Genomic DNA, 13415 nt, shown 5'->3' on the forward strand with positions numbered 1-13415 from the left:
GTCAGGAAGGACCAGAGAAGAATGCAGGGCTTGGCCCCTCTAGACTTGGCTGCTTGGAAGGTGTGGCTCTTATTTTACCTTTGCCCTGGGCACTGACTGAGGTTCTCTTTCCAAACTGTAACATGATATGATTACCCTCTAGACTGGCAGGTTCTAACTCAATTAATTCATGGAAACTCTCTTTGATCTATAAGTTTTCTGAAGTACCCCCTCTTTCACTTCTGTCTCTGTCCATCATTTCTTTTTAAAATGAATCTTTGTTCATTTATTACATCTCTGCAATAGCCAATGGTGGCTAAACTAGTTTCAGTCAAGAAAACAGACAAAGATTCTAAGGGTTTGACCTAAAGTTAGGTTCTTGATTTGTCCAATTAAAAGTCAGTGATCTTTCTTAGTAGTAGTAGTACCAAGATTGAATCCAGGGGCTTTTAACCACTGAGCCACATCGCCACCTTTTTTTTTTTTGTATTTAATTTAGAGACAGGATTTCACTGAGTTGCTTAGGGCCTTACTAAGTGGCTGAAGTTGGCTTTGAACTTGTGATCAGCTTCCTGAGTTACTGGGATTACAGGCATGCACCACTGTGCCCAGCTGCTATTTGGACTTTGAGCCTCCAAAACTATGAGCTAAATAAACCTATTTTGCACCTTAAAACAAACAAACAAACAAACAAAAACAAGGCCTGCATATAAAGAATATTCAATAAACATCCACTAATTTTATAGTTCCATGCTTGTGTTCTGTTACTATTCCAAACACTGGATTTATGACTCCCTCATGAGAGGAGGAGCCAATTCTAGGTTTGGGATTGTTATCAAAGACAGGAATGAACTGGAGTCCCAGGCTTGAGCAGGCTGAGTTGGGAGTAGAGTAGATACCTTGTAAGCAACAGGAACTAGCTGCCTGCCTGGCCCTGGCTAAGAAAAGGAAACTCTTAGACACAAATAAACCCACAAAGAGGAGGGATGACCTCTTTACAAAATGCTGAGGTCAGGAAGAAAGTAGGCTTCTGAACAGAGCCTGAAATTATAAAGTAACATTTTACTCTGTGACATGGTGAAGGCCTATTTTGAGGTGGGTCTAGATTCTTCATGAGTTGTATTTCACCTTTACTAAGCAATTACAAGGTGGGACCTGTGTGCAGAGAAAGGAGTATGGAAGAGGATCCAGGTTCCCTCCCAAAGCTATGTTCAGAAGCCTTCACAGGGGAGGCTGGAATTTTGCCCTGCATCCCTGGGGCCTAGGAGGTTGCTGAGGACAGGGACTGTACCATGTAACTTATGCCCTCTTCAGCATCAGTCAGTGTAAATAACAGGAATGGGTTCTTGTCATCCTAAAGACCCTGGAGAAAGCCAGTGCAATTTTGAGTATGTAACTTTAGCAGCAAGCTGGTTGGCTGGCACCGAAAAGAGGGTGATGGAAAATGTAAAATATAATCAGGAAAGAGCTAGACTCTAAAAATAGCTTTATACACCTAATCAAAGAAACCAGTTACTGCAAACTGTACACTCAATATTGTTGAAGTAGCTGGTCATGTTCTAGCAGTTGAAATTTTTGCTGATCAGTCCATCTCTGGGAGGAGGGGTGGGTGGATGGGGAGTCAACCCACCAGACTCACAAATAAATAAAAGCTTGAAAACACAAATGGCTGTAATTATGCTTTGGAATGACGTCTTCTGCCTGCCCAAGATCCATTGTTTTTTTCCTGTGTGTTTATCAAGGGAGACACGGAGTCTATTCTGCCTGATCCCTTTCCCACGTGATGACTTTCTTCAGCAGCAAAGGCCACATGCAAGGCCTTTCCAAAGTTTCCAGAGTCCAGTTTCCAAGCTACTGAGCAGGTGGATGTCTTTATCTCATCCTGAATTGGTCCTAACTTTAGGCAACCTGAGTCCAAGGGAACCATAAGCAAACGGCACACGTACAAAGTTCTGATTGGGAAAGGGTTGACCACGTCTTCCTAGCGGGTCTTACGGAGCCTGGGGACATGCGCTTGGCAGAGCACGCGGGGTTCAAGTGCAGGAGCGGGAGAGATGTCCATGCCTAGGGAACCCACCCGAACTGCGCGCCCCTGTGCGGGGTTTCTGACAGCAGACGTCGGCATATGCCGAGGGTGGGACCGGGCAGGCAGCCCAGGGCCAGCTTTCTGATGCTGGGACAAAGGCGGGAGGAGGCAACTCCCCGCACGGTAACCTGACCAGGACTGACAGGCGGACGGGACCCGCCCCGCCCCGGTCGCGAGGCCCGTGCCGCGGCCCCGCGCGCTAGTCCGGTCGCGGCCCCGCGCGAGGCACGCGCCGCCGGCCCCGCCGCAGCTCACCGCCCATTGGCTGGCCCCGCGCGGACGCTCCCGCCCCGCCGCGCCATTGGCTGGGCCGCCGCGGTCCCCGCGCGAGCCACCGCTGACATCACGCGGCCTGCGGCGGCTGTGGCGGCGCCCCCGGCCCAGCCCCGAGCCCCTTCGGCAGAGGTGCCGCTGCGGTGCCGGGCGGAGGATGGTGCGCGGCGCGCCGGGGGTCCCCCGCCGCCAGAGCCGCAGCGCCGCAGCCCAGCTGGACGAGGCGGGCAGCCGACCCCCGCAGCGGGCGCGGGGCGGGCGGCCGCGGTGAGGCGCGGAGGGCGGAGGGGCGCCAGGGCCGGCGGGGCGCCGCAGCGGCCATGGGGGCCCTGACGAGCCGGCAGCACGCAGGCGTGGAGGAGGTGGACATCCCGTCCAATTCCGTGTACCGCTATCCGCCCAAGTCCGGTGAGGGCCGGGGGAGCGGGAGCGGGGCGGGCAGCGCGTCGGGGGAGCCGCGCGAGGCCGCGACCCGGTGGCCAAGGCGGCTCCCAAACTGTCTTCCGCGCGGGAGGGCGTCGAGAAGGCTGAGGTCGCTTCCTACCCCGGCGAGGGGCTGCGCTGGCGCCTGCGGGGTCGCCGAGGTCACCCTCCACGGAGGACGTGAGCAGCCTCCATGGTAATCTGCCCTGCGACAGGGACGCGCGCCTGCAGGGATGCGGCGACGCAGGCGGACCGCGCGCAGGGCTGCGGGCTCCGCATCGGTGCTTGGCACCTGTACCCGGTGCTGCCCCTGGGCTGCCGCTTCCGTGCCTCCGGGAAGCTTCCTCTGCCTGCTGGAGGAGGAGCCGAACCGGCGTGCGCAGTGCTGGTGCAGCCCCAGACGCTGTCAGAAAGAAAAGGCACAAGTGTCTCAACAGGAATGTTTGGAGTCTTGAGTGTCAAAGGCGCTCGGACGGTCCCTCTGCCGCTCTGGGACTGCGCCGAGGCGTTTGAAATGGATGGAGTTACTGTGTTTGTTTTCAGAAGCGTACCTTCTCGCAAAGAGGGATCTGCCTCCAGCCGCTGGGTTGCGGCTTCAGCGCTGGAGGTGCAGGAGGATTTTACCCACCGAGGAGAGAGCATCACTAGGTGTCCCGCTGAGTGACAGTCGGCCTGTCGGATCTGCTGGCTCCTGACCCAGCTCGGCTGTCTGCTCTTTACCTTTGGTGTTACTCTCCAGACTTGCGGGACCGTGGCTCCCACCTTGTCTCTAGCCTAGGACCTGATGGGAATTCTGGTGATCTGGGATTGAGGTGTCAGAACTGGAGCTGAGCCGACAGTTTCCTTTTGGTAGAATAAAGACGTGTTAATGAGACGAGCTGGTTTCCCAGCAGTAAGTCCAGTTCCTGCCAGGTGAAAGCGGCAGCGGCCAGACAATGAACCTGTCTCCCTGCAGAGTGTCTGCCAGAGCTCTTTTTCTCACTGCTTTTGTGCCAAAGAATGAATCCTTGCAGAGATGGGTATGTTTTAAGAGCTGTGTTAGACAGGTCCAGGACAGTGCTATGGGTCGTTAGTATCTTAACAAAACTCTGGCTAATTATGATTTTGTGAAACCAGTGCTAAAGAAGGCACACATCTTGTTTTTTTTAGTGGATAAAAATATGCAGTAGGATTTTTGCATTTTTTTCTTACATCACTTGGCTTTTATTGATCAGGATATCGAGCAAGTTTTGCTGAGCTTGGAGTTTTCAATAGTTTGCTGCCTTACCCTCCTTTAGACTTGATATTTCACAAAGGCAGTTCTCAGAGGGTTTCAACTACAACTGTGAACCTCGGATAATGATAGTAAAAGGATAATGGGCCAACCCAAAACTTCTTTAATACTTATCCACTCTGCCAGTCTTTAAAAGTTTTACCTAATTATAACTCATATTGGTTTTTTTTTGCAGGGGGGCTGGCATTGATGCTGAGGATTGCACCCAAGGCCTTGTGCAAGTGAGGCAAGCACTCTACCAACTGAGCTATATCCCCAGCCCCTGTAACTCATTTTTAATCAGAAGTTATGTATGAGAGAAACAGTGTAACGGAAAATAAAAATCAGAACATCCATGTTCCAGTCAATATACCTTTATGAACATGAAAACTTGGGGGAGTTTGCACATGTGTGCTGTAGGCCAGAGGCATTTCCACCCATCTGATCCTTAAATTGATCTGGCTCTTTATGAATTTATAGTGTTTTGGACCTAACATCATCTGTTGAGTAAATTGGGTCCAGATCCAGATCTACTCATTTTTTTGGTAAGAATGGAGACCCAGAGAAATGAATTGGTGGGGCTAGGGTCATGTAGCAACTTAAATTTTTTGTTTGTTTGTTTGTTTTGGGGATTGAACCCATGCCTTGCACATGCTAGGCAAGCGTCCTACTGCTGAACCATATCCCCATCCCTCATGCAGCAAGATTTTTGGCCTCTGCTTTTTTTTTTTTTTTTTTTTTAATAATACTGAAATGGAACCCAGGGGCGGTGTACCATCTGAGCTCCATCGTCAAACCTTTTTATTTATGTATTTATTTTTATTTCAAGGCAGGGTTTCAATAAATTGCCCAGATTGACCTTGAACTTGTGATTCTCCTGCCTCTGCCTCCTGAGTTGTTGAGATTACAGGCGTGTGTGCCACTACACCTGGGTAGTGCCCTTCTTTGTAGCATCTTTCTCTGCATTTTACATGGACAATCTTGTCCATGATGATTGTGGAGTGGAGGCTATTCTCTGTAAGAACCAAGGTAAAACTGAAGAGGATTGTCCCTGTTGAGGAATCAGACTGGGTTGATTGTATTTTTTCTTTTTGTGTTGGGGTACCAGGGTTTGAACTCAGGGGTATTTGACCACTAAACCACAACCCCAACCCTATTTGTATTTTTATTTAGAGACAGGGTCTCACTGAGTTACTTAGCACCTTGCTTTTGCTGAGGCTGGCTTTGAACTTTTTTTTTTTTTTAAGAGAGGGAGAGAGAGAATTTTTTTAATATTTATTTTTTAGTTATCGGCAGACACAACATCTTTGTTTGTATGTGGTGCTGAGAATCGAACCCAGGCCGCACGCATACCAGGCGAGCACGCTACCACTTGAGCCACATCCCCAGCCCTGGCTTTGAACTTTTGATCCTCTTGCCTCAGCCTCCCGAGCTACTGGGATTATAGGCATGAGCCACCGTGCATGGCTAGACTGGGTTGATTTTAAGAAGTGTCCTTAACCTGCTTATTGATAGTGGAACAAAGCAAAGAGCAGGTCTTAGCTTTCTCTAGGTGATGGAACATGCCTAGAGACCAAGTGGAGACTACCCTCTGGCTCTCCAGTACAGAAAGACACATTATCATCTGTTATGTTAGTCATCTTAGGAGAAATTGCTACCCCTTCTTCCCTCCCTCCCTCCCTCCCTCCTTCCCTTCCTCCCTCCCTCTTTCCCTTCCTTAGTTTTTTTTTTTTGGGGGGGGATACTGGGGATTGAACTCAGGGGTACTTGACCACTGAGCCACATCTCCAGCCCTATTTTGTATTTTATTTAGAGACAGGGTCTCTCTGAATTGCTCAGGGCCTGTTTGTTGCTGAGGCTGGCTTTGAACTCAGTCTTCCTGCCATAGCCTCCCGAGCTGCTGGGAGGTTGTGACACCGCACCAGGCTAAATTTTTTTTTAATTTACTTTTTTTATTTAAAAGAGAGAGAGAGAGAGAGAGAGAGAGAGAGAGAGAGAGAGAGAGAGAATTTTTAAAAAAATATTTATTTTTTAGTTTTTGGCGGACACAACATCTTTGTTTGTACATGGTGCTGAGGATCGAACCCAGGCTGCACGCATGCCAGGCGAGCGTGCTACCGCTTGAGCCACATCCCCAGCCCCCAAAAATTTGCTTTTTAATTGTAGGTAGACACAGTAACTTTATTTTTTTGTGGTGCTGAGGATTGAACCCAGTGCCTCACTCATGCTAGGTAAGTGCTCTACCTTTGAGCCACAACCCAGCCCCCAGCTAAGATTTGTAATAGATATTAATTTTACGTTGAACTTGAAATATTTAAAAATTACTGAGAATGGCTGATTTCAAGTTGACTTGAGTTCACTATTTTTTTTTGCGGGGGGGGGGGGCATTGGATATTGAACTCAGAGCCTTGTGCATGCTATGCAAGTACTCTCCACTGTGGCACATCTCCACCTGACTGGTTTGGGGCATACAGTGAAAGTCTTATTTTCACTACTATTGTCCATCTACCTAGTTCCCCTTCCTCTCCATACATCCCCATTCCTATGCCACCACTGCTGGCTTTTTTCTATTTCTTCTAGAGTTTCTTTTGTAAATACAAACATACATGCTATTTAGACTGTTCTTTGTTCTTTCACTTTCAGAAATATTGGAGATCTTTTTACATTTTCTCCATATTTGAGAGGTTCCTTGTTCTTTTATTTAAATAGATTTTTTATACCTTTATTCATTTATTTATTTGTTTTTATATGGTGCTGAGGATCAAACCTAGTGCCTCACACATGCTACATGAGTGTTCTATCACCGAGTCCCAACCCCAGCCCCTCCTTGTTCTTTTTAACAACTGCATAATATTTTTCTGGGAGTGTATCATCATCATTATGATGGGGCACTCAACCACTGAGCCATTTTATTTAGAAACAGGGTCTCACTGAGTTGCTTAGCACCTCACCGTTGCTAAGACTGGCTTTGAACTCATGATCCTCCTGAACTCATCAACCTCCTAAGCCTCTGGGATTACAGGCATGTGCTACCTCGCCTGGACTCATAATTTTTTTTACACAGTCTTATTGATGAACATTTGGCCTTTTTCAGAATTTTACAGTTGCAAAGAGTACAGCAATGAATAATGTTATGCATATGTTCTTGGGTGATTGTTAGTTTTGTTAATAAATGCACAAATTTCATTTACCTTTTAAGTAACAGAGGCATGATGGGGATTAGTTTTCTGTACAGTATTTGTTTTCTGTTAGCATAGAGAGCAATTTTTCTTTTTGGTACTGGGGAATTGAACCCAGAGGTCCTTAACCACACATCCCAGCCCCTTTTATTTTATTTTTTGAGACAAGGTCTCATTAAATTGCTTAGGTTCTTGCTAAATTGCAGAGGCTGGCTTTGAACCTGTGACTCTCATGCCTTAGCCTCCTAGTCCCTGGGATTACAAGTGGGTGCTTTTGCTGCATTTGGTTGTGACTGAACTTTTTGAGTTAGAGGCCATAGGTGCTTTTAATCTTTATCTAAGATCTTTTTTTTTTTTTTTTTTTTTAAAAGAAAGGAGTTTTTTTTTTTTTTTAAAGAGAGAGTGAGAGAGGAGAGAGAGAGAATTTTTAATATTTATTTTTTTTTAGCTCTCGGCAGACACAACATCTTTGTTGGTATGTGGTGCTGAGGATCGAACCCGGGCCGCACGCATGCCAGGCAAGCGCGCTACCGCTTGAGCCACATCCCCAGCCCTATCTAAGATCTTTGTTTCTTCAAAAGCTTATGATCATTTGTTTAGAGATGGTAATTTTTATGCATATGTGCCTACTTTCTGACAGGAGTATCTTCATTAATAGAAGTCATTGGGCCTGCTTTCTGTATCCAGGAAGAAATAAGCATGCTATAAAGACAACTAAGTCATGTGAATCAGTACCTCATAAAATTTGGCTAGTTTCTCTATACATATTTGAACAAATTATAAAATAGTACTAGTTTATTTTGTGAAGTTTTAAAAAGTAGATCTCATAAAAATTTAGAATGGTAATTAGAATCCTGCCCAGCTAACTTGGTCAGACCTTGAATTTTGCTTTGTAGGCTTTTAACTGATTGAATGAACTCTCCCTTATCTCCCTTACACCCCCCCCTTATAAAAGGTAATCTCCTTTGTTTAAAATCAGAGGATATTAATCATATCTACATCATCATTCTTGAGATTTTTGTTATTGGAGTACACATATGCTTGTCAAATGGGTCTCTTCCATGGCAAGAGCACTTTTTAAAAGCATATATAAATCTTTGACTTTCAAATAATTGTAAAAGTTTCTCTTAGCTCTGGGGTGTATCAATTTATTCATTTTTAAATTCTGTTTTTGTTTTTTGTGAGAGTGGAGACTGAACCCATGTCTACACACCCCCAGCCCAGTTGTGCATACCATGGGATTTGTTGTTACATATGCATACATTCACACCAGCACACCATGCACGATAGAACAAAATAGTTTGGCCAGTATCCTTCCCCAGTACTCCACCTCCCTCTTGCCTCCCACCCTTTGTTACTTTCCTCTATTGATTTCCCTTTGATTTTCATGAGATCTCCCAACTTTCTTCTCTCTAAGCTATATCCCTAGCCCTTTTTAGGTCGAGACTGATACTCACCAAATTGCTAAGGCTGGCCTTAAACTTGTGATCCTCCTACCTCAGTCTCCTGAGTAGCTGGAATTATAAAGTATCACCACACTCAGCAACTTATTTATTTACTTATTTATTTAGGGGCTGGGGAATGTACCCAGGACCTCACACCTACTAAGTCTGTGCTCTACCCCTGAGCTACACACCCCCAGACCATTTGTATTATTATTTTTTAACACTTAAAATATAATAATTCTCTTACTTTTTCTTTTCGGTTTTTTATTTTTGATGATGACAAAGAGATAAGTTTGGAAAAGAATGAGAGACTAACTCTTTGTTAGAGATTCTAAAATTCCACTAAGTAATTCCTGACAGTTGGCAGGTATGTTCTTTCTTATTTCCACATTTTTTAAAATTTATAGCTGTAGATGAACAGAATGCCTTTATTTTATTTGTTTACTTTTATGTGGCACTGAGGATAGAACCCAGTGCCTCACGCATGCTAGGCAAGCACTCTACCACTGAGCTACAGCTCCAGCCCTATTTCTACACTTTTTATTGGTGCATTATAGTTGTACATACCAATGGGATTTGTTGTTAATGTACATACATGCACACCATGCACAACAGAACAAAATAGTTGGGCCAGTATTGCTCCCCAGTACTTCCCCCTCCCTCCCACCTCCCACCATTAGTCTCTTTCCTGTATTGATTTCCCTTTGATTTTCATGAGATCTGCTCCCAACTGTCTTCTCTCTAACTTCTGCATATGAAAGAAAACATAGACTCCTTGACCTTCTGACTTTGACTTATTTCACTTAATCCATCCATTTTCCTGCAAATGACATAATTTCATTTTTCTTTATGACTGAATAAAACTCCATTGTGTATATATACCACATTTTATTTATCCATCTTTATTCATTTATCCACTTAGGCTGGTTCCATAGTTTGGCTGTTGTGAATTGTGTGGCTATAACATGTATGCATGTATCGTGATGTCTTTAATTCTTCAGGGTAAATACCCTGAAAAATGGTACAGCTGGGTCATAGGGTGGTTCCATGCCTAGTCTTTATTTTTTTTTAAAGAGAGAGTGAAAGAGGAGAGAGAGAATTTTTAATATTTATTTTTTAGTTCTCGGCAGACACAACATCTTTGTTGGTATGTGGTGCTGAGGATCGAACCCAGGCTGCACGCATGCCAGGCAAGCACGCTACTGCTTGAGCCACATCTCCAGCCCCGCATGCCTAGTCTTTTGAGGAACCTCCATACTGATTTCTATAGTGGTTGTACTAACTTACAATCCCAAGAGTTTTTCCTCCATATCTTCTCCAGCATTTATTTGCATTCTGGATGATAGCCATGCTAACTGGTGTGAGATGAAATCTTAGTGTGGTTTTAATTTGCGTTTCCCTAATTACTAATGATGTTGAACATTTTTTCATGTATTTGTTGACCATTTGTATTTCTTCTTTTGAGAAGTGTCTGTTTAAATCATTTGCCTTTTTATTAATTGGGTTATAATTCTCTTACTTTTAAAATCCCTATTATTTGTTCTTTATACGTACTTTACTTCATTGAGAGCACACCAATTAATTTTACTTCTTGGTTTTTGTCTTAAGATTTAGAGGCTTTGGCTTCTTTATCCAATGGTGTTTTATGTCCTTTTGATGTGTGGCATTTCTTTTCCCTTTTTCTGTATCCTCATGAACACATTAATTGAGCACCTGCTGTATATTATGTATTGTGCTGGTACCAGTGTGTAGATTTTGATTCATGTGTTTGTGCTTTGATGCTATGAATAGGAGAATAGAAACCCTGAAATTGAATTTTGTAATTTGTGATGTGGGCCACAGATGATGGTACTGAAAACACAGGTATTTGGTGGCTGATATCAGCAGAGTAACAGAACCAACAAGAGATAAAAAGGAGATTTATTTTGAGGAATTGGCACATGTGATGGTGGGGCTGGCAGGTTTGAAATCTCTATAGCAGGCCAGCAGACTGGTAGGATTCCTAGGTTACAGTCTAAAGGCAGAATCCCCTCCTTCCTGGGAAGCCTCAAGTTTTGCTCTTAAAGCCTTCAGTTGATGGAAAGAAGTCCACCCATATTTTCAAAGGTAATCACCTTTACTTAGTCAGTTGGTAGAGAGATGTTAATCATATCTACAAAATTCCTCACAACAGCATATAACCTTGTGTTTGGACAGACAACTAAGCACCATAGTCTAGCCGTAACAGTCATGGTGGCTTCCTATTTCATTTTTATTAAAAAATGTTTTTTGATAATAGGGTTTGAATCTAGGGTGCTTAACCACTGAGACAGTTCCCCAGCTTATTTTTATTTTTAAAAAATATTTTGTTAATTATAGTTGGACACAAAACCTTTATTTTATTTTTACATACTTAGGATTGAACCCAGTGCCCCACATGTAGAACAATAAAAAATTATACATTCTTTAAAAATCATTCAGCCAGGCCAAGTGCTACATTCCTGTAATCCTAGCTACTTGGGGAGGCTGAAGCAGGAGGACCACAAGTTTAAGACCAGCCTGGGCAATTCAGCAAGAACCTGCCTCAAAATAAAAAATAAAAAGGGCTGGGGATGTAGCTCAGTGGTAGAGCACTTAGCATGCATGGGGCCCTGCATTCCATCCTCAGCACAGTAATAATAATGATGATGATGACAATAATAATTTAGAAATTACACTCCCTGCAAAATTTCAGTGCTTATTACTTAGTGCCAGAGGTAGGATGTATGCTTATATAAATAAATAAGAAAACATAATCATGTAGGCTCTATCCCAGGAATACAAAGTCAGTTTAATATTTGGTAATTAATTAATCAATGCTAATGCATCATGTTAATAGAATAAAGGACACATCACCTCAATAGCTGCAGAAAGAACATTTGACAGAACCACCACCCGTAAGTGACAAAATAACTCTCCATGCTAGGAGTGAGAAGGAACTTGCTCACCCTAAGAAAGGGCATCAAAGGAGCATAGGTGTTTTACCTAGGTGAGATACTGGACGCTTTTCTGTTTTTTTGCAAGGGATTTATATTACCTGTATAATTTTTTTAAAAAATATTGTTTAGTTGTCAGTGGACCTTTTATTTTATTTATTTATATGTGGTGCTGAGATTCAAACCAGTGCCTCACACATGCTAGGCAAGTAAGTGCTCTACCACTGAGCTGTAGCTCCAGCTTACCTGTATAATTTTTAAAATAGAAATACCAGCAGCACTCTGGTATTAGAGTTGATGTGAGCTGTTAGAGGTGTTTGGATAGATGTGTTTGGAGAATTTTTAAATTTTTTAGTTTTTGTGACCTAAAGCTTAAAGCATGTTATTGTAATGTCATGTACATAAGATTTCTCAAATGTGTGAAAATCTGATGGAATTCCATAGCCAGTTTTCCCATAATTTAACTTTATGTGAAATTTAAATGCAATTTATTTCCCTGAAATAATCAAGTGTATAATTCCATTATTCCAAAAGTAAATAGTTCAAGATTAGTATTTTTCACCTATAGACAGGCTGTTTGTTCAATTTATTATGCTCTGACCTTAATATGGAAAAATACAAAATGAAGAGCAGATTGACTACAGATCTCACAATAAAAACTCCTTATTAACATTAGATAGTAGCTAAAATCCAAAATTTGCTTGTCTGTTTGTTTTATAAAGTATAAAGTTTTTCATGACTTCACAGAGTTTAAAAATCTTTGGTTTGGGATTGTGTCATGACAGTAAATAAATTACTGTTTCTAGCTGGGTGCAGTAGTGCACGCCTATAATCCCAGCAATTTGGGAGGCTGAGGTAGGAGGATCACAAGTTTGGGCCAGCTTGGGCAACTTAGATCCTGTCTCAAAATATAAAAAGGACTGAGGATGTGGCTCAGCGATAGAGTACCCCTGGGTTCAATCCCCAGGAAAAACAAAACAAAAAACAATGAGTGGATTGATTTTTTTTTCTTTTTTTGAGTAGGAGAAAGTGAGATCTTATTTATCTGAGTCAGCTCTTTGTGTACACTAACTTTAATGGATGTTGGCAACTCTCAGTTTATTTCTGTTTTATAAGCCTGATCTTAGAAAATGACTTTTTAAAATTTTTATTCTTTTGAAGAAATGAGGTCTTTCTCTGTTGCCCAGGCTGGCCTTGAACTCCTGGGCTCAAGGGCCTGGGCCTCCAGAGTAGCTGGGACTGTATGTGTGCCGTGACCATGCCTGGCAAAAACAATGTTTTATTTTGGTTTTGGGGGCTGGATATTGCATCTGGGGTGCTTTACTACTAAGCCACATCCCCAGACCTTATTTATTTATTTATTTTGGTAGCAGGGATTTAACTCAGGGGTGCTTTACCACTGAGATACAGTCCCAGCCCGTTTTTTTTTTTTTTTTTTTAATTTTGAGACAGGATCTCACTAAGTTGCTTAAGGCCTTGCTAAGTTGCCGAGGCTGGCTTTGAACTTTTGATCCTCCTGCCTCAGTCTCCCAAATTACTGAGAATACAGGCATGTGCCACCATGACCATCAAAAATGGCATTTTGAGGCTGGGTGTGGTGGAATACATCTGTAATCTCAGCTGGGAGGCTGAGGCAGGAGAATCCCCAGTTTGAAGGTAGCCAGCCTCAGTAGTTTAACCAGGCCCTAAGCAATTTAGTGAGAGCCTGTCTCTAAATAAAATATTAAAAGGGCTGGGGACATGGTTTAATGATTAAGTGTCCCTGGGTTCAATCCCTGATACCAAATAAAATAAAATAAAAATTGGTGTTGGTACTTGCTTCCC

The 13415-nt window shown here is 43.3% G+C and overlaps 1 protein-coding gene across 14 annotated transcripts in view; it reads left to right on the forward strand.

Moving 5' to 3' along the window:
- Positions 1-2386: 2386 nt before the first annotated feature.
- Positions 2387-13415, forward strand: part of Rnf157 (ring finger protein 157) — a 69345-nt gene continuing 58316 nt past the window's right edge. For 9 of the 14 annotated variants that reach the window (XM_078041635.1, XM_078041633.1, XM_078041637.1 and 6 more), the window contains exon 1: positions 2390-2746. In XM_078041635.1, the coding sequence (XP_077897761.1) occupies positions 2659-2746 (88 nt within the window). In that variant the 5' untranslated portion in view covers positions 2390-2658. Of the gene's footprint in view, positions 2747-4209; positions 4256-13415 lie in introns of all 14 variants that reach the window. The other 5 variants (XM_078041627.1, XM_078041628.1, XM_078041631.1 and 2 more) reach the window with 3 other exon arrangements.

This window comes from Ictidomys tridecemlineatus, chromosome 3, assembly GCF_052094955.1.
Source record: "Ictidomys tridecemlineatus isolate mIctTri1 chromosome 3, mIctTri1.hap1, whole genome shotgun sequence".
In the NCBI taxonomy this organism is placed as follows: domain Eukaryota; kingdom Metazoa; phylum Chordata; class Mammalia; order Rodentia; family Sciuridae; genus Ictidomys; species Ictidomys tridecemlineatus.